Here is a 20915-nt window from a genome sequence, read left to right as displayed (position 1 = left end):
GTTTAAGCTTCAGAAAAGTAATGTTACACCTCAGGAAGAGCTGTGCATGCCACACGCCGGCATCAGAGCCAGATCAAAGTTATCCTATGCAGTACCTAATTGCTGGATACACAGGTGAAATGAGAAAACGTGAAGTCAGTACCTCGCAATGTAATTTTACTGGTGCTGCCTCGTGGGAAGTGCTGGGTAGCAAATCACATTCGTGTACAGTTCATTAAGCCATGATAAAAATATGCAAATTAAAAATCTCTACAGGCCTCTGTTACCTGCTGCAACAGAGACTTGGGTTTGTGGGGCTTCGTTTAAAACGTGATCCAATTTCCTCCCTCTCCCCAGAGCTCGATATAAAACTATACCCAAATTCAGTAAGAATTTAATGCATTTACATTTACTGAAGTTCACATGCTGCAAACAGGATCTGCATTGAAGATCTTCAAATCTAGGGCAAGAGGTCCTTAAAAAAACCCTTTTGCTACACTGGATGTGGGGATGGAGGTGAGAGCCACCACGAGAACATTCACATGTTACATGGATGTAACACCCCGTGCAGGGAGGTGGGGACTGCCCCCAGGGCCCTGCCACAGCCAGCACAAATCCTTCCAAGGAGGGGCTGCCCCAGAGAGGGGGGTCCAGGCAGGATCACCAGCCCCAAAGCTCCAGGACTCTCAGTTGGGTGGAAATACCAGCTGGAAGCGCTGCTGTTCTGTTGGTTAATAAAAATGGTATTTATTATTAAAAGTAGAAAACCAGGATGGTTCCTTTGGATGAAATGCTGGCTGTCCTGTGCACAAGCCTTTGGGAAAACTGCAACGGGAGCAGAGCTCACAGCAACCTGTGCCCCTTCCACAGGCAATGTTTGCTGACAGTGCTGCCATACATTCGTTTGGTGCGATGCTTGTTTTGGTGTGAACGCCTTAAAAAAGTTCATTGTAACAGTCCTAACTAAAAAGGATTTCAATAACCACTAAAGAGTTGCTTGGATATGAAAATCAATCTCTGAAATGCAAGTTTGGTTCCAGGAGAGGAGGAAAGAAAGGGGGAGTGTCAGGGTTTGGGTCAGGTCTGTGACAGGGGCTGCCAAGGAGCAGCCACGAGCTGGAGGCCCTGGAACTCGAGCAGGAGGGAACCTCCCACCTTCCCAGAGCAGGAATGCCCTGATGGCTGCTTTGGGAACTCTGCAGGTCAGTTCTGCAGCTGCAGGGAGAACACAAACGTCCTTGCAATGGTGCAAGGCCCAGCAGGGTGACCCCGTGTGACCATTCCCATGGAGGGATGCAGCAATCCTAAAGGAAGACTCGTGTCCCTGCTCCCCAGGGGAGGAGGAATGGCAGATTCTTTGGGCTGGTTCAGCAGGAGGGTTACACTAGCTCAGCCTCACAGGTCAGGACAATCAAGGTCCAAGCTGTAAAGTAGCCACTGGCCTATTTTCCAAATACATCCCTTTAAATACATCCCCCTAAAAAGAGAGTATAAATACGAAGCCCTGAGAACAAACTTCCATATAGTACATTGCCATTAAAAATATCAGTGTTTTGGTGACACAATTATAAGTTAGATACATTTCAATAAATAGCTGGCTACTTGCAAGAGGCCTGCAACACCAAAAGGTACAAGACTCTGGCTACCAATGGGGCAGAGAGCAGGAACTGTAAGAATCACGCTCTTAGTCACCCACCACCCCATCCCTTTCCTGCTCCAGCTCCCAGGCTTCCAAATATTCCCCTGACCACGTTAAGAGAAAATTAACTCTGACATGTCTGTGCTAGCTGGAACCTGAACACCCGAGCTGCAAGCACAGGACCCGAGCCTGTAAATCCTCCCTGCTGGGAGCAGTTCTTCCTCACAAAACCTGCTGGTTTTATTTAACAAAAACCTTTGCTGTGTGTTCAGGGATCTCTCAGTGGCCCTCGGGGCAGATCCCCCAGTCCTGCACCCAGGGGCAGCACAGCTCCTCACCAGGCAAAGCCACACACATTCCTTGTGCCCCAAGTGGTGACCTCTCAGCCTTTGCAGGTTTTCCAAGATCTGGGCCAATCTGTGCCGTTCCCAGCAGAGTGGACTCAACTCCCCTCTGCATTTTCTGGGATGAAGCAGCAATCCCAGCCCTGGGGTGATGGGACACAGCCCCGGGTGTAATTCACACCCAGCACCACTGATGTCTGGTTAACTCCTTCAACCTCAGGGGAGTTTTTGCTGGCTTTGAATCAACTCCTTGCTGCAAACACCACACTTCCTAAATTCTGGCCTCCTTCAGCTTTTGGCCACTGCAATTTCAGCTCTCACAAGCCAAGCAGGGTCTGTTAAAGCCATTCCAAACAACACTTCAGCTGTGGAAGTGTTGAGCTCTGGAATAACAAAATCCAGAAATACCCACATCTTCTCAAGCCTCCCAGCACCCTAAAATGCAGAATTCCTTTATCCCTAGGGTCTCCCAACTGCTGCTGCTGAACCTGGGCATTCTCAACTTGTATTAAATAAGGAGAATCTGTTTTCCTGATGCTTTCCCCCACACTTTATCTCCAGCTCAGTGGCACTGAGGGGTGCTGCCGTTCCAAGGGAGCTCTGAGCACTTTCATCCCTCTGAGCTCTGCAGTCCAACCATGGACTCCTGAAATCAAACCCAGCATTTCCCAAGCCTTTACAATCTTCAAGGGCCACAACTTCACCAAAGGATCTGTTTGCTAAGTCTGAACCTCTCCTTATCCATTCAGAAGCCAAAAAACCTCCCACCAAACTACAGGGCAGTTTTTCCCAACTTTGCCTTCTAAAAACACTCATTAAAAGGAATATTAACCATAATCCTGACTGTAGAGAGGGACATTTCTCTCTAACATTAAGAGCTTCAAGTAAAAGAGTCTTCTGGTATTATTACAGGCAAAAAGCTTCAGGAGTAAGCAAAAAAAAAAATTAAATAATCAAAACCTTTCATAAGACCACAATATTCACTCATGAGTAGCTGTGCTGAGCTCACTGGGGTGCAGGATCAGGCTCCTGGCTTCAGTTACAGGACAAGGTTATAATTTCATGTCATGCTGTCAGTCTATTCTTAGCAAGAGCCCACAAAAATGGTTTTACTGTCCAATTTGAACAGAAGAAACATCTCTATAAAGCTTGGAATTTCTAAATGTAGAAGTAAATATTTCAGCAGTCATCAAGTGTAAAGCTTAATATGAAATTACAAAATTAGAAAAAAAGAAAAGAATCCTGGGATAGTAAGACAAGATAAAATCTCAGGCTGTTTTGATTTCCCCACCCTTCATATTAATTATGAGAAATTGGCAACTTCAGTGCCTCAGCTGCATGACAGCACAGAGCAGATGCCAAGTTCAGGCCAAAACTTGTTGTAGGCTTTCGGGTTGCATCTTGCTGCATTTTTGTTTAAAAAAACCCCAACTGCACATAAATCCCTCCCACACCTCAGAGGGGACCTGCAGAGCTGCTCCTGTCTGACAGGACACCTTTGTGCTGTTTAAGCACAGGGTCTCCACCTGCTTTCTCTGCAAGATTTGCCTCTTCTGCCTTTCCTGCAGGGCTGTGGAGCACAAGGCATGGCAGGGATGATGACAGATGTCAATCACGTTGCACTGAGTTGAAAATAAACCCCTTTTTTTTTAGCAGACTGCTAGAAAAGTAACACCTGCAGAGCCCAGTCATAAACACCAGCTGGATATTCACAGTCAGTTCTGTTCTTAACAGCTCAGAATTCCTCCCTGAAATCTCCAGTCAGTCTTCTGGCAAAATAGGAAAGACCCAGCCTGACATTCTTGGTATGACCATGGTAAAAATAAGTATAAAGAAAAACCCACTTCTAACTCAAAGATAGCAATTTCAAGCGTGCTTTAAATACCTTAAACAAGATAAAAACCTGTGTGGTTCTGCTGCTTTACAGAACCCCAGCAAACCCCCCCATGCAATACAGCTGCTTTTGTTTTTGTAAACAGAATAAAACCCCCACAAGCCCCTTGCCAAAACTGTGCACAAAAAATGGGAAAAAAAACCACTATGTGAACATATCCCTCCTTGCAATGGGATATGGCAGAGTGTGAGCTTAGGAATTGCAGCCACCTGGGGATCCAAGTCTTGATGTGGTGAATTCTGTGGTGAAAGAGATCCTGCACCTTTCTGGTACCTGACAGAGAACCTCCTGCAAGTACAACCCCAGTGGGACTGCAACAACACTAACGCAGCAAATAAATAGGAAAAAGTAATGCTATTTATTAGAATTCCATCTCTGAATGATTCTGCTTAAATTAGAATGCCAGATAAACAAGCTTGGATAGAAATGTGCTTGCTCTCCCAAGATTTGGGCTTTTAAAAAACATTTCCTAAGAATCAATTTATTTTTTTTTTAAAAAGCAGTTTTGCAATTTGATAAGAGCTATAAATTAATACTGTATGGAGATGATTAATATCCTATGCTAGTGGTCAGTGACCTTTTGTAAACACCAGCCAGATCCTAGCAAAACTGGCCAGAAAACTGTCACAGGCCTTTTGAACGAGCAATATTTCTTTCCAACAATCAGATTCTTAAGTGTTTTCACAAAACCTTTTTCCTATTTTTTTTTTAATATATATACTTTATTTTAAACCTAATACCTGAAAACATGAACAAATCCTCAAACCTCTCCCACTAACACTAAATCCACAAGGCAACTCACTCCTGTTGGCCGTAACTACGAAAGCTCTCGTGCGAGAGACCCCTCGAGCCAGGATCTCCCCCTTCCCTCCCTCCCTTCCCTCCACCCCTTCCCAACCATCCAGGCAGCCTCCCGAGGAGGTGGGGGGCAGTGAGGGGCAGGGGGAGGTGGCACAGTGCACTGGCAGCTCCCTCTACGTGCGGTTCAGTGTCTGGAAGATTCGGGAGATCTGTAACATCACCGGCCCCGTCTCGGGATCGTTCATCCACTGAGTGCTGTTCAAGGGGTTTTCAAGCATATCCTCGAAGGCTGCCAAGAAATAGGGATTGCAACAGTTAGTCCTTCAGTGTTTGGGAGGTTTCAACAGCAGGACAGGGAGAAATAGCCACAGCTCAAAGGCAGTGCCCAGAAATGCTGGGGATACGCGTTGGGTCCCCAGCCTGGGATGGTGCTCCAGGCTTTGTGCTTTCCTCCCTTCTCAGCACTGAACTCTCTGCACACAGTGATTAAATACTCAGCCTGGATTACAGGCCAGCCCACAAAACCTCAAGGACATGAGGTTGAAAAGGTAAAGCTTTAACAGATGTGTCCAGGTCTCAGTCTCCAGGATCACGCCATGAAATTTATCCCTTCCTGAACACTCTCCTGGAGCTCCACTCCTCTGACCAAAGCTTTTCCCACATCCCAGCCTGGATTTCTTGCACCAATATCCTTTTCTTCCCTGGTACTTAACCAAGACAGTTCATGGAAAGCACAGTCACCCCTTGCCTGTTCCCTGTGCTAAGTGGTCCAAATATTTAATATTCTGTCTTTACAATAAGCTTTGCTGTCTTTACAATAAGCTTTGCTGTTTGTTTGCCTTTCTGTTGTTTTCTTTGCCTGTTTCTAGTTTTGACTCTTCTACTCATGCTGAAGGAACCAGGCAGCCACTGCAAGGGCTGAGCTGCCAACCTGGCAGAGGAATGGGCCTGGCACTGATTTAAGCCCTTTGACAGCCACTGAGCTGGGCTCCTGGACATTTGGAGCCAGTCATCACAGAATGGGACAAAAGAAGCAGCTGCACAGCCACCAAAATGTCAGTGTTGTAAGAGCCTGGCCCAAGGTCAGGGTTCATTTTCCCAGGAGTGGCAGTGCACAAAGCTCAAGTGCCATCAGTGGGAGCTGGAAGTGCCCAGCACCTCTGAAAGGCCCCTCATTAATACCTTGCTCAAGGTCATGCAACTTGCCTCCAGGAAAGCCCAAAATAAAATCCAGATCTCCCCTTTCAGCACTTGAACTATTTTCTTTCACACAGACTCACAAGCTTAAAACTAAAGATTTATCGATATTCTGTAAGGAGCTCATTAATTGCAAACCCTCATTATTAAAACCTGTGACATAAGCAATTTGCAGATGTATCATTAGGAATGTATTCTCTGATGTTCATCCAAGCTCCATGAGCTCCTATAATGGCATTTCATTTTCTATTTATATTCTGAGCTGCAGTGTGGAACCCCTGTTGGAAATGAAGAGACCATTTGTTCAGAAATCAAGAGTGGGAAGGTTCTGCTCTTGAATTATTTAAAGGCTTGCAAACTCTCCTAATTACATTTAAAGTAGTATTTTTAAAGGCTCTCTTGAATGAGCTGTGCACATAGCCTTTATTTAAAAGCATTACTTTAAATAAGTTTTGAGGCCAAAGATTAAATGCAAAACTTTTTATATCTACATGACAGAGGCAGTCATTGTTCTGTGTTGTCAAAAAGAGCAATTCCTCAGGGATTTGAGGCTCTGTCAGTCTCCTCAGCTGGGCACACACTGTGCCCACAGCCTTTCTGACCCTGAGCACACAGACTTTACCACAGAGCTCAAACTCGAGCAAGGGGAAGGATGTTTTCCCATTTTATCTCCATTTTGATAGGCAAAGCCTCAGCTCAACCTTCTTGTTTGAATATTTTTCCACAAGTTCCAGTGATCAGGCCCCACACACAGGGAGCTGCACAGCTGGAGACAGCCTTGTTTTTTCTGTAAAATAATCAGAGTTCTAGACAGACATTCCTGATTTTTCCCCTCGTGGCCACAGGGAGCACACAAAAGGTCTCCTAAATCCACAAAGCACTGCAGCCAGCAGCTATTCAAGTTCTGAGTTCAGCAAGTGTAATCCTGGGGAATTACAGCCATTCCTGGGACAGCCCCAAGGCCTGCTCTGGGCTCAGCTGGGCTGCAGGATGAAGCAAACAAACAGCAGAGCTGCTGCAAGTGAGCAACAGCTCCAGAGCTGCCCCTGTCCCCCAAAGGGAGCTCTCATCATCTCTGCTTGGATTTCCTGGCAAATCCAGCAGGAACCCACACAGGACTTACCTAGTAGAGTTTTAGGGTTGGTGAGCCCTAATTGTACCACTGGGTTTTCTAAGATGGCTTGGAAGAGAGGGCTGTTGGTGTCAATGCCCTTGTCTAAGTCCTCTGGAGAAGGTTTTCTGTCTCCCAGCAGCCATTCACACTGAAAGAAATCAGCAGGCACGTCAGATTTCATTAGAACCAAAGTCTCTACTCAAAAGTTTTGCTAATGTGGCATTTTAAAAATACCTTTCCCTCTCCCAATTAAAGCCTGAGCTGTACATTTCTTTTCACACATTCACTTGTACCATCCAAGCCAATATCCTCTCTCCAGCAGCAGCCAGCACTGGATACTGAAGAGAGGCTTCCCTGGCTGTCAGTGTGTCCACAAAATTTACCTTCATATATAGCAGGGGACTAATCAATCTTGGAAAAACTTCCTGTTTTCTGATTCCAGAAACTGTGGAAGCCTTGCTGCCAAATGGTAATTTACACACTTGCATGGTTGAATCTATCCTGGATCATTGATTCCTGTCCCAAATCAGTTATTTTGGGAATACCTTCTCCTTGCCCATGACAGCACAATCTCAGACTGTGGTGAGGGAGTTTCTCAAAGGCTTTTTGACAACCCAGCCTCAGCCTCTGAGGAGTCCAGACCCTTTGCAGTCATTCCAGTTGTGCATCCAATTTCAAGCAGGCACAGAATTTGTGCTCCTGCATTTTCAGCAGGGGTTGACTTTCTGACAGATGAAAACATGATCCAGCCCAAGGAAGAGAAGTATCAGTGGGACAGACCCTTGAGCAGGAAGGATGTTGTACTCACAGCTGCATTTTGCTGGTTGTTGTTCACTCTGAGTGCATCCACCACTTCCTTTTCATCAAATCCCATCTCCATCAGGGCAATGACAGCCTAGAGCAGAAGCCCACAGCTTAATAAATCTTATATTGGATCAGAAATGAGAGCAATCATATCCCTTCACCTTCTGTGCACAGCTTTATGTGAGGTAAAACCCCCTCATTATTTCCACATGCAGAGCACTCAGTAATTTTATTAACAAAGTTTTCAAATATTCTATATCAAAAGTGTCTTTATTATGGAAGAAGAAAAAAATCTTAGGAGTGAAGGTAGCTCCTACCCTCAACACTGGAAGCTGAATGCAAGTGTACCTGGGGTAGAAAAGAGAAGGAAAATGAGGAAAACCCCTCATTTTGGAGCTCCTCTCCTGTCACAAAGCTCTTGTTCACATCTCACTGACAGATCAGCCTTGATGTGCATTTGTGATTCTATTCACCCCATTTAATTTCACTTCCCAGCTGTGTTACACTGCTGGTGAGTGTGATGTATTCACACAAACATACCCAGATAATAGCACCAGAATGTTTCATTCATTCAGTTTAGAAACTGCAGCCAGGCCATCAAACACATCTGCAGCTCTTAACCCAAATGTCATAACAGCCAGTTGTAAACCCAAGGTGCCAGATGTCACAGAGCCCCTCCTGGTGTGCTCCCAGTGGGAGAACAACACATTCCCACTGCAGGTAATGCTGTGTTCTGAAGAAAGGGCAACTTCTGTCCTTGCTGCAAGACTTCAGTCTGCTGCTGGTGCTTTGCCTTGTTCCCTAAAACAATCATGTCCTTCTGTCCTTTCCACAGAATCATGGAATGGTTTGGGTTGGAAGGGACCTCAGAGATCACCCAGTCCCAACTCCCTGACAGGAGCAGGGACACTTTGCACCACCCCAGGGTTTTCTGACCCCATCCAGCCTTTTCTAAAGCCAAAGGATCTGCTCCTGTCCTGCCACCCTTCCTTCCCAGGCTGCAGTGATAACAGCAGTGCCAGGGGTCTGGAGCTCATGTCAGTCCCCTCAGAGTTTCTAGGTGCAGAAGTAACAGCACCTTTCCTGCAGATCCTGCTATCCCTGAGGCAAAATCCCTGAATTTAAACACTCCCACAACACCTCCACTGAAATACTGCCAAGCCAGCACAACACCCATCTACCCAGAGGGCCCATTTCATTCATTAACTCAACATCTGGATTTTGTGGTGCCCATGAAATCCCTGCCAATCCCACGAGCCCACAGGGGACAGCACCCACCCGTGGGTCAGGACGGAATTCTCTTTTCCTGCGGATCTTCTTGAAGATTTCAGTCAGCTCATCCTTGGCCTCCTCCCCGCCCTCCTCCGAGCTGGGACCCGCAGCTGCCTCAGCAGAGGAGGCAGCACCTTCAGCTGGGGCTTCTGCAGCAGCAGAACCTGGCAGAGGAGCATCCACAGAAGGGTCATCGGCGTGTTCTATCAGCCACTCCATGGCCTGGGTGACGGACATGCTGGAAAACATGGGACACAGAGATGAGGAACGCTCTGGATGAGGCAGCCACGCTCATTGACTCCCATGCTGGATGCACCTGCAGGTTAATTAGCACCTGAAAGCTCATAAGGAAAGTTTTGGAGCAAACAAAACACCTCAGTTCTCTGGGCATTCACAATCATCTCTGAATCTGGGAAAAGAGAGGCTCCAAGTCCAGCGTGGAGCTGCAACCCAGATTTTGAAAGGCATTTCTGAGGGGGTCACCTCACTCTCTGCAGCACCTGCTGTGCTTCCCAAAGAAGCAGGGGCTGTTTGCAGCTGTGGACAGAAGTGCCAACAAAGCACGTTCCAAATCTGCACTGGAGTCACACCTCAGGTGCCAAGGGCTCTGCTCCTCAGGGAGAGGGGAGGAGAAGACCACAGTGTGGCACCATCACTTGCTGTGCAGTGTCACTGCCCCAGCTAAGGGATCCTCAGAGCTCCCAAACACCTCTCCCCAACAGGCAGAATGGAAAAAGGCAAGATAACAACAATGCAAGGAGTGTGCAATCCCATTTGACACACAGGAATTATTGCCTATCCATGGAAGGAAAGCCTTTGCCTATTTGGCTTTTCTGTTACAGCATGAAAGCTGCAGGACAGCAGGGAGAAAGTCTTCCTGAGATACCCGAAAAGTGACTGGAATATGTTGTGGGCTCTATCGCCAAAATTTTTCAAGAATGGCCTAACAAACCCCCCCGAGGAGTGAGGCAGTCAGCTGGCTGTTCTTGGGGCATGAGAAGAACTACATAACCTCCTGCTTCACTGCAGTTGCTCTCTGGACTTCACAATATTCCTGGAATTTTTTAAAGATCAGCACAACGTATATTTCTACAGTGTGGATGGGCAAAGTTTGCCCTTTCCTCTGTAAAATCTGACTTTGAAAGCTGAAGAAAATGTGAGTTTGATCCTTGGAAACTATCAAACAGTATCACAAGGGCCTGGCAGTCCTGTGACCCCCAGACCTTGCAGAGCACATCCAGCCCTGCTCCCCCTTCCCTGTGCCTGAGGCAGCACTTCTTGGAGTTCAGGCTTTCTCCAACCTCCACCGAGGTGACCCACATAAGGAGACCAAAAAGATGCAAATGTGTGTTAAAGCAGACGTGGGTTGAAGTGCCAGGCAGTGCTGGACACTCACTGGTTCAGCCTGAGGGCTTTGACAGCTCTGCTCTCTGGGAAGCCCATCTCGGTGAGCTGGCGCAGCGCGATCTCGTCCACCCTGTCCTCCTCATCCTCATCCAGCATGGCTGCACACACACAAAGAAAACAGAGCTCAGATTCGTTCCAGCCTCACATAAACCCCTGTGTCAATGGAAAGGCATGTGTTAAGTTCAAGCCCCATTCTCTCTCCCATCCCTGCTTTTGTTTCTGCCCCCAGTTTGCCACCTCATCATGTAATTTGCTGCACTCAGCTCGCTCCGGCTCAGATTGATTCTTCCAGGACAAAGACTTTGTCCAGATGTGTTCAAGATATCAAACAAAAGGCCACTAACTCTCATATGACCGTGGGATTTCCACACAATTACATAGATGAGATTCACTGAAGATTTATTAAGCATTTCTCTACAAATTAAGTTGGATCTGGCTGTAGCAGATCTCAAGGATGAGCATCTCCTGCCAACCTGATCAGCAGTCACCATTTCTCCTCATTTTACTACATCCTTGTGAATTTTCAACTATTCATTACCATCACTACTAACAATTTTTAAATGGAACTTCTCAACCATCCCAAAGGGACCTGTTATATCCATGATTTTTATCCACAAGGGGAAACATTTGCCACAAAGTTTTCAGCAGCTTTGCTGCCACATCAGTGTCTGAACTTCACTCTGAGCCCATTGCTATGCTGCAAAAACAAATTCCCAGGATTGAACCAACAACTCTAAAGATATGTTCATACCATTTGCCTTCTTAAATAGTTCAACTGCATCGGGGTTCAGTGCTAGCAATTTCTGTGCAACTTCTATGAGAGACACTAAAATCTTCCGGAGCTCTGTCTGGAACTGCAAGAAAGGAAACTGTCAAAGCATTTAGACAGGAAGTTAGCAGCCATCAGTGAATCTTAATGTATCTATTGTTAGTAACACAGCAGCAGCCTGGCCCTCTCTACACAAGGTTGCTTTATTAGGGCTTTATTTTCATTGTTCAGTCTCTCAGGAGGTCTGGGACCTTCCTGTGAAGTGTTACATGGAAGCAAAAGCCCCTGGGCAGAAAGGTCCTTTTATTTCTACCACACCCCATGGGCAGTGGTCAAGGAAGGGAAATAAACCACAGGAAACCCTGAATTATTTAAGACTGAAGAAATAAAACCCCATTACTTCACATTTTCCAGATCTTGAATATGCTCTGAGGCTTTTTCCAAGCACAAACAAAACTTCTAAAATCATAATTTAGGACGGTATTTCATTACCACGTGTCTAAACCTTAAGCTATTTAATACAAATTACAGACATCTAAATTTCTCTTATAGAAAAAAGAGAAGTGGATTAAAAATACTGATAAATAAATAGGAAAGCAGCCTGTTTGGCTGTGGGTGCAGCACTCACATCCCTCATGTTGTGGTGGGTCACGCTGCGGTCCGCGCTGCGGGCGGGCAGGTTGGCAGTGGCTTTGAGGATGGCATCCTTGTCAGGAGCCTTCTGCTCCTGCTTCCTCTGCAGGGAAAGGAACAGGAGCAGCTTTCAGAACCCATTAGGCACAGCACAGAGTTTCATATTCCTCCCCAAGACACCAAGCAGTGCTCTGTCACTTGTGATGCCATGGATTAACAGCGCCAGTGTCATCCTGCAATTACAGAGCTGCCCCACTTTCAGTCCTTACACCTAAACAGGCAGGGAAATTCCAGCACTGAGAGGGACAGTGATGTATCCCAGAGAACTTGGAGGCCTCAGAGTTTATGTGATACATCAACGTGCATCAACCCTCAGGAACAACTCCAATAAAACAGTCAAGGGCAACATTCCAGCTCCAGAGGCTGGTTAGAGGGTGGCAGAAGGCAACCTGACAGCAAGCCAACATATTTCTTTGTGTTTTTATAACAAACTAAGGCACTTGCTGAACTGTATTTTAGTTATTAGACATTTGCTCAAAGATCAAATCTGAAACATTTTCACTGAGTGTCTCTGTGTGTCTTATTTTAAGGCAAATGTTCTCAGAATGACAGTTAAAAATGCAAAATCAGCTTCCTCTGAGTCTGGAAGAAATAAGAAGCAGTTCCTGTAGAATTGAACTGGCAGCATCTGCCTCTCCAAAGAGAGCACATCACAGTAACCCTTCCCCACACCATCAATAAAGCAGTTAACCCAAAGTGTTTCAGACTCACTTTCTCCTCTGCAACCACATCTGACATCTTGGGGAGCAGCGTCGGCGCGCGCTTCTTGACCAGCAGCAACACATCTGTGAGAGAGAGAGAGAGGGACACTACCACAGTTAGAGACTCTGGGAGAGCAGCTCTGCAAGACACCCCTCAAATTCAACTGTTCCTGGAGATTAAGTCTGTGTTAGTTCCATTTATTTAGCTTCCTATGTCAAAGCAGAGAGAAAACCTTAAAAACGTTTGGAATGTGCCAGGTGAAACCCAAGCTCCTCCTTCCAGACTGATAAAATTCAAACCCAGACAATCTCACCTCTGTCCTGAATGTTCTCCTCCAACACTGTTTTTGTGTCTGTCAGCACCTTCTCAGAAGTAGCATGGATCAGCTTGTGATGTGTCACAGTTTTGGGATCCTCCAAGCTCCCAGGAAGACACTGCAGGAGACAACAAACACTGCAGATCAGAGGACAGGCAGGAGGCTCCTCCTGCACTTGGCACTCAGGATCCTCCACATTCAAACTCTGCATCATTTCCTGGCTTCTCAAGAGCTTAAGCCAGAGGTCAGTGCACATAAAGCATTTTATTGAAGAAAATGAGGTTTGATTTGTGTCTGTGTGGGTGGATTTGTGCTTTCTCAGGACATTTCTCTCACGCTAAACTCTGGAAGTGCTGGAGATTTGGAGCAAAGCAAGGATGCTCCAGGACCCACTGCCACGTTCATTCTGGTCACTGAGGTCCCTCAGAAACTGGTTTCACAAAGTAAAAATGCAAATCTACCAAGAGCAGCAGTGTTTTACAGGAGGGAAGGCTGGAATGATGCATGTCCTCATTCGGAGTGTCCAAACAGGGCAGACTCCCTGCCTCACCTCATAATTATTATTTACTCTCTCAGTAAACAAGGCACTGCCAACGTGACTTTGGTTTCTCTGACCTTAAGCTGGGCAGTTTCTGCACCTTGTTTCAAGTTGAAATCAAGAGATTTGGCTGCTGGAGCCCTAACCTGGGTTCCTGCTGAAAGGGCTGAACTAAAGTTCCACTCACAGCTCTTCCTCCCAACCATAAATAATCAGAATACAATGGATTTTTTTTTTGGTGCTCATTCCCTTACTGCAATTCTGAATTGCATGTCAATTAATTCACCAGGAAATCAGTTCAAATCCTAAAAAAAGAGTGCTCACACAGGCCTTGAGCTGCCTCCTCCTCACACCAGAGTGGCTCCAGATGCACAGTGAAGGATTTCAGGAACATTATTCCCTCAGTGCATCTAGAGGCTTCCAATTTGTCTGAATGCAAAAAAGAAAGCAAAGTGCTTGCAATTCCAGAAAGGCAAGATTAGAAATAACAACCTGAAATTGCTGCTGCTGTTCTCACCACAAAACAGGACACTCCACACTGACCTTGCCTGCTCTGCCCACAGCAAACAGCTTTTAGTGCCACTTCCAAACGTTTCTACCAAGCCACTTCCACCACGTCTGCAGGAGAGTGTCCACCCCTCGTGCCACAGAGCCATTCCCAGAAATCCCACTGAAAATCCCTAATTTTGGTGCTGCCCATCACCAGCCTCCTGCAAAGGAGCCTTTTTATGCACCACCACCCTTCCTGCTGCCTGCAGCTGATGGAAACTCAGCTCCCTGCTGCTTTTCCAACAGGGATTCCAGCCCCTCACCTGAACCTGGCTCTGATGTCTCCCTGAGACTGAGCTGAGAATATCTGAGTGCTGCTTTGTCTAACAGGAGCTTCCAGCCCAAGCAGTGCTGAAGCAGGGCCAAAAACACATTAAGAGCTGGGAGCAGCTCCTGTGATGGAGCTGCTAAGGGGCCCAAAATGCCTGGGGACATCAGTGGAACATCTCTGCAAAGCAGCTCAGGACATGCCTGGGACAGATCCTGAGCTAAGAGCAGCTGGGAGCTGCTTTGGGGTGGACACACAGACCTATTCCACTTCTCCCAGCACATATAAAAAATATGTGGGGACAATCACAAATAAATGTGGGCAGTAATTAATCATAAAACTAATCAGGCGAAGGTTTAAGCAAAAAAAAATTCAAGTAAATTCTTATTTCCTGTTCTTCCAACCATTTTAGTAACAACTGCAGAGACTAACAGGGCACCACAGACCCCAAGAGGCTGCTGAGTGAAACATCTGGCTTATCTTCACACTTTAAATGCCCTGGAAATAGAAAAAACACCTGACCAGCAGTGCCTTTACTCTTTGTCACCTTTAATTTTTAATTCTGGAGTTCCCAGAGGCTGCTCTGCCTGGCAGGGCACAAACATTTGTCACAGGTGCCTGAGCAACTGCTGAAATCCTGAGCCCTGCTGATGCCAAACCCCTCTTGCAAAGCTTGGGATCCTGGTAAACCACAAGGCTTTGTTTGTTTTAAAATATATTAAAAAAAGAGAAAGTTTTTTTTTGTTTGCTTTTAGTAACAGAAACATTTGAAAATAGCCCTGACACTCCCTCCCATTAAACCTGGGTGGTTTAAACCATCTGTTTAAACAAATATTACAGGTAAGGGGAAAAACCAGTGGGAGAGGTTTATTTCTTTGTCTAACAAAAGAGCCCAAAACACCAAATTTGGGGGAGAAAAATACATCAAGAGTGGCACTTCAGAGATCAGCCAGCATCTGAAGGTTATGGAGGCAAAAGTGGCCAATTCCCCAGCTGCAACCTGTCACAAACATCTCCTTTTGCTTCCTGAAAGATTCCAAATTTCAGAGACACTCAGGAATGTCTCTTGGAGCAGCTGCCTGCAGAAATTACCTCAAGGTGTTATCAAGATTCAGGAGCCACGATTCCTCCAGGTCTATTTTACCCCTCCACAAAACTGTTTATTATCCATGATGGTTATGGAAATCCAGCCCAGGATGGATTTTTGCACAAAGCAGCAGAGATTGACATCAAATATCACCCTGAGCTGTCAAATTGTGCCCACACCTGCTCTCTGTCAGTGTGCAGCCATTCCCCCTTGTCCTGTACAACTCCATCCCTCTCTCCCTGTTTCCTTCAAGTACTGGAAGGGTTCCTGGGCACCTTTATTTCACCCAGGAAATAAAAATTTAACCCTTCAAAGGGGAGTTGAGTGGTTACAAATTACAGGGTTCTTCTCCTATTGCACAAGTTTTATGTTAAAAAAAAAACCTTTGCAAGACTTTAAAGGCAAACCCCCCACTAAATGTGAATTAGTGAATCACATTGAACGTGATTTGGTGAATTAGTGAATCACACTGAACGTGATTTGGTGAATTAATGACTCACATTACTGTGATTTAGTGCTGGCAGAGGGAGGGGCTGGGGCTGCACACCCCTCAGGAGGGAAGGCAGAGCTCGGGGCTGCAGCTGCCAGCCAGGCTGGGCTCCTGGCCACGCTGCCAGTGCCACGCTGCTGCTGTCACTCAGCACAGCCCCAGCCAGCCCGGGGCTCTGGGGGCACCAGGCTGAGCTCCCTCCCTGCTCCCACAGCTCCCTGGGCACCTTCTCCCTTCCACAGGGACCCTCTGGGAAATTAGAAAGTGTTTAAAGCATGGGGAGAGTGTGAGAAAGGCTTGGATCTCCCCCAAAAAACACCTCAGCTGTCCCAAAAAACACCTCAGAGTTTAACAGAGCAGGCAATTTCTCCTCCTCAGTCCCTGCCTTCCTCCTGTTTGAGACACAAACAATCCAGGCTGGAGCCCAGCTCCCACAGCACGGGGTACCTGACACTGCTGCAGAACGCCCCCAAAGTGTGGAACCAAACATTCCCAACGGATCTCCGCACAAATCCCCCTTTACCAACACCAAAACCTCCCAAAAAGGGGTTTTACTTCCAGGCGGGGCAGCTCCAGGCGGCTCGGGGGGGGAAGCAGCCACGGCAAGGCCGGACACCGAGCACCGCGGACTCCCCCCTTTGCAAAGCCCTTAGGGGCGTTACAAAAACCAGTTTTCCTCCCGGGGCAGTTTCCCTTTGCCCAGGACTGTTCATTCCGGTCGCTCCGCTGATTGGCAGCCCCATCCCCGCCGCTGCCGGTGCCGCTGCCGGTGCCGCTCCCGCTCCTTACGTGCTTCAGGCACCGCTCCTTGAGCTTCTCCACCGTGGTGTCCTCGGGCACCTCCTCCAGCCACTCGGCGCCCTCCATGGTGCACACATGGAGCCTGAGCACCTTCCCCGCAAAGATCTTCTCCTCCTGCACGAACATCGCTCCCTCCGCCTCGCCGCCGCCTCAGCAGGCCCCGGGCAGCGCCGCGCGCTCCCGCCCGCCCATGAAGGTGACCCCGGCCGGCGCGGGGAGCGGCGGCGCGGCCCGGGCGGCGCGGGGAGCGCGGCGCTGGCTGTGCCCGGCGCGGCCCGGCCCGCTGTCACCGCCGCTGGCACCGCCCGGGCCCCGCCGTCCCTCCGGGGACACGGCGGCGCTCCCGCCGCGGCCGGAAACGGAAATGCTGCGCGGCAGCGGGGGCATGCTGGGAGGTGTAGTTCTACCCGGGTGGGCTTCTCCGGAAGTGAGGACGTAAAACCCCCTTCACGCCGCTGGGCGGGCAGTTAAGGTTTTCTCTAATAAATCTTTAATAAACCTCCAATAAATTATTAATGACACTTAATGACGTTTAATGACGTTGGAGACCGTTGATCAACGGCTCCTCTGCGCCGCAGTTGCCCCGATGCATTGTGGGATCGCGGTCCCCCCGTGTCCCGGTGCGCGCTGGGACTGCGGCGCCGCCCGGGGCATGCCGGGAGTTGTAGTTCCGTCCCGCGGGGCTCGGGGCTCTCTGAGGCGGCCCGGGCAGGGCTGAGGGGTCGCGGACACTCCGGGGACACCGGGAGGCACCGGGGCCGCGCTGCTGGCCGAGCAGGGCGGGACGGAGCGGCTGGGGGCAGCGGGTGTTCCGCGGCGGGCCGTTAGAGGGGGCCCGCGGGCCGCCGCTTCCCGGCCCGCTCCCTGTGGGACCCAATGCCCGGCCAGGGGGCTGATTTCTTTTTATATTTTATTATTAAAACTGTTAATGTGACATTCAAACCGTGTTATTTCCTACGGTTCGTGCCCGAGCAGCGCCGATCGCTGAGGTTCGGGTTTCACAAGCGTTGGAGAGCAAAGTTGTCACGAGTTTAAAATACATATTTATTTAAATTAAACCCATAAATTCCCTCCTGAAGTGGCTCTCCTGCTTTAGAGCTGCGGGGGTTGAGAGTGTGGGTTTCTGGCCGGGGCATTGTGGGGCTCTGAGAGCCCCAAAATAGATCTGTCCCAATTCTGTCACATCTGTCCCAATTCTGTCACACCTGTCCCAGCTGTGCCACATCTGTCCCAGCTGTGCCACATCTGTCCCAGCTGGCAAAAACCCCACTGGAAGGGGCTGGCCGTGCACCCACACGTGCCCCGATTGTTTTCCCACTCGTGCTGCCCCTGACACGCTGTGAGGATTTTAGTGCGAAATACATTTTAGTGTGAAATACATTTTAGTGTGAAATACACCATTAAAGGCGCTCGAAATGAAAAAAGGGCCCTGGGGCTGATGGATTTATGAGATGGAGCTGTTGTTGTCCCGAAAATTAGAGGGATCTGTGGTGTATTCATCCCCTCACTGTCCATGAGTGGAGCTGGTTGAACAGCAGCTGAAACTGAGATAAATCCTGCTGGAATCAGGCCCAGGGACAATAAAGGCAGTAAAGTGTCGTGTGAGGAGGAGCTGAGAGCTTTGGAGAGCCAGAACTCGAGCCCAGGGAGAAGCAGGGTTAATTTGGGGCTGCCACGAGGAGCCCCAGCCCAGGGCTGCCTGTCCCTGGTGTTTGTCTGTCCTTTTTCTGTGCTGGAGCAGAAGCTCCCAGAGCTCCAGAGTTTCATTTCCCAACGTGCCAAGGAGCCCCAGCCCTTCCTGCCGTGCTGAGCTCGGCCTCCAGCCCCAGAGCCCACGAGAGGGAGCAAATTCCTGCTCTGCAAACTCCTCCAGCAGCAGTTCCTGCTGGGAATAATCCCACGAGTTCCCCCAAAAACGCGGCCCTGGAAATCCTGGGTGACCCCAAGTCCTTGTGACGGGCTGAGCACGACCTGCCCGGCACCAAACCCACCCTGAAAACTTCTCTTTCCCGCTGATTCCCGATGGTTTTGCTGCTTCCAGCCTTTCCCTGCCCCGCGGAGGGAGCTGAAGTCTGGGGCTGGCTCGGGAGGTGCCACTCAGAGCCCTGGATTTGGGGACAAACAGGATAAACCTTTGCTGGGAGTTGTTTCAAAGCAGCCAGGGAGCAGGAGTGATGTCCCAGCAGGATAATTCCAGTGGTGTGGAGCTCCTGGTGTGCCCAGGACCTTCCACAGCCATGAAGGGCTCTCAGCAGTCGCTGCTGCACAGGAGAAGAAATATCTGGAGGTGAATCTGGAGCAGAAGCAGGGAAAAATAAAAGAGATTTCTGCTTTCTGGCCACCTCTTGCGTTGAAGCAGCTCTTGCCTAACAGAAGTGGAATACTTTATTTCCATGCTTTGAATGCAGCTGCAGTGTGCTTGATAAAATGAACCCATAAAATTGCAAATATGAGGCAATTTGACTACTGATGGCTAATGCATCATAAGGGCCCAGGGAATGGGAGCATTTAAAAACACCCCATCGAAACACTGGGCACTGCCTCCCCGCCTTGCTCTACAGCAGAATAAATAAACAATATGTGTCTATTACACTGGGATTGTCCAAAGCCAAAAGAATGAGTGTGCTGCTGGCTTTTTATGGCTGCTCCATTACGCCCAGGGACCAAGGTGGGAATGAGGAAAGGGGGAATCAACAGCTCTTTCCCTTGGAGGAAAGGCTCCTCTTGTTTCACATCCCCAGGGGAATTATTTTCTGTGGTTGAAGCCAGCAGCAGCAGCCTTCCCTGCTCCCCAGACTGGATTCTGCTCCAGTTTTGGGGGGAAACACCCCCTGAAGTGCAGGGGAGCAGAGAGGGAGCAGCTCAATGTCAGTGCTGATCCCTGCAGGAAACAAAACACCAGGGAGCTGACACGGAGCACAAAAAGAGCCTTTTCACAGGGGTGGCTGCCAGGACAAGGGGGAATGAATCAGACTGGCTGAGAGCAGGGTCAGGTGGGATCTGAGGAGGGAATCCTTCTCTGTGAGGGTGGCAGGCCTGGCACAGGGTGCCCCATCCCTGGCAGTGCCCAGGCCAGGCTTGGAGCAGCCTGGGCAGTGAGCTGTCCCTGCCATGGCTTAAAACTGGGATCAGCTTTAAGGTCCCTCCCCACCCAAGGAGCACAGGTGTGGGAGCAGGACCTCTGTGCCCTCCTCAATCCCATTCTCGGGCTCGTTTCTTCTCTTGCAGGGGCTCCAAGGAGCTGATTCCAAACCAGGCAGTGCTGGCAGGGTGGGAACATCCAGCTCGGGGGAATCCACGCCAGCAAACCCCGTAATCTCCTCTAAATTGTCTGAGAGTGGGAGGAATAAAAGAGAGTGAAAATTACACACCTTCCCCCCCCCCCCAGCTTTTCCTGGGCAATCTCAGAATTTATCGAGACAACTCCTGTGGGATGCTCCATCATGTCATCCAAGACTTGAGTATCGACTCCTCTCCTGCTGCCGCCGAGGGAAGAAATATGATAACGGGAGGAATAATGAAGCAGACATGTTTGCTCCAAATCAAACCTGCTCTCTCTTCAGCCGGGAGAAAAGGGTAAAGAACTTCCCCTTCACGATATTTTTCTCAGTAATGTGTTTTGACAATTTAATTTAGAAGTCATAGAGTAGCGAAGACAAAGTCACCCGGTGGGTGGACACCGGCGAGTCCCGTTGCCTTTGTGATGAATTGGTGATAGTGCAGAGATGACAAAACAACACAGGGGGACAAGAAGGAGGCTGGCAGCACTGTCGGCAGCAGGCACAGGATAAATTGAATGCTACACTTCATCCAGGAGCTTCAACATTCCCAGGCATCCCGACGTAATTTATGAATTGCAATTAGCATTTTATTACGGCTCGTGCCCGAGCCGTGCCTATTGCTTGGGTTCAGGTTTTGCAAGAGTTGCAGAGCAAAGTTTTCCCTAAGTTTAAAGCACCTATTTATTTAAATTCGAGTGGTAAGTGTGCTCAGGAGCTGGCTTTGCTGCTCTGCAGCTGCAGAGGTGGAGTGTGGGTTTCTCGTGGGGGGGTTTTGGGGCTCTGGCAGCACGCACGTGCTCTGCTGCTGTCCCAGGAATGCTGTGGGATTGCTGTAGGATCAGCAGCCCCGGGGAGCAGCAGGACCAGTCTGTGCCCCACAGCCCCACTTTGGGGTCTGAGCTCTGCCCCTGCTCCCCACTGGGCTCTGAGTCTTCTCTGTGCAGCTCTGGCACAGCCCCATCCTGATCTT

At 48.7% G+C, this 20915-nt stretch overlaps 1 protein-coding gene across 2 annotated transcripts; it reads right to left on the bottom strand.

The window, feature by feature from the left end:
* Positions 1–4424: 4424 nt before the first annotated feature.
* UBAC1 (UBA domain containing 1) lies at positions 4425–17024 on the bottom strand. Of its 2 annotated transcripts, none has more exons than XM_064393289.1 (10): positions 16653–17024; positions 12929–13049; positions 12625–12698; positions 11849–11956; positions 11203–11305; positions 10441–10549; positions 9051–9282; positions 7777–7863; positions 6978–7116; positions 4425–4946 (listed from the first exon to the last, which is right to left on the bottom strand). In XM_064393289.1, exons 1-10 carry the CDS (start codon positions 16788–16790, stop codon positions 4831–4833), a joined length of 1227 nt encoding a protein of 408 aa, XP_064249359.1. In that variant the 5' UTR covers positions 16791–17024; the 3' UTR covers positions 4425–4830. The 2 variants fall into 2 exon arrangements, with proteins under 2 accessions (XP_064249359.1, XP_064249358.1); XM_064393288.1 differs by having other exon boundaries at positions 11203–11320; positions 16653–16926.
* Between the last annotated feature and the right edge of the window lie 3891 nt (positions 17025–20915).

This window comes from Passer domesticus, chromosome 18 (assembly GCF_036417665.1).
Source record: "Passer domesticus isolate bPasDom1 chromosome 18, bPasDom1.hap1, whole genome shotgun sequence".
Taxonomy (NCBI): domain Eukaryota; kingdom Metazoa; phylum Chordata; class Aves; order Passeriformes; family Passeridae; genus Passer; species Passer domesticus.
Note: the sequence above shows the minus strand (reverse complement) of the source record. Positions and strands in the feature narration are given on the sequence as shown.

Coding starts and splice junctions, on each gene's coding strand:
- UBAC1 (XM_064393288.1), bottom strand. CDS start 16,790: ATGTTCGTGCAGGAGGAGAAGATCTTTGCGGGGAAGGTGCTCAGGCTC. Junction 7,864..9,050: donor AATTCCGTCCTGACCCACGG/GTGGGTGCTGTC, acceptor CTTCTGCTCTAG/GCTGTCATTGCCCTGATGGA. Junction 4,947..6,977: donor CAACCCTAAAACTCTACTAG/GTAAGTCCTGTG, acceptor ATTTCTTGGCAG/CCTTCGAGGATATGCTTGAA.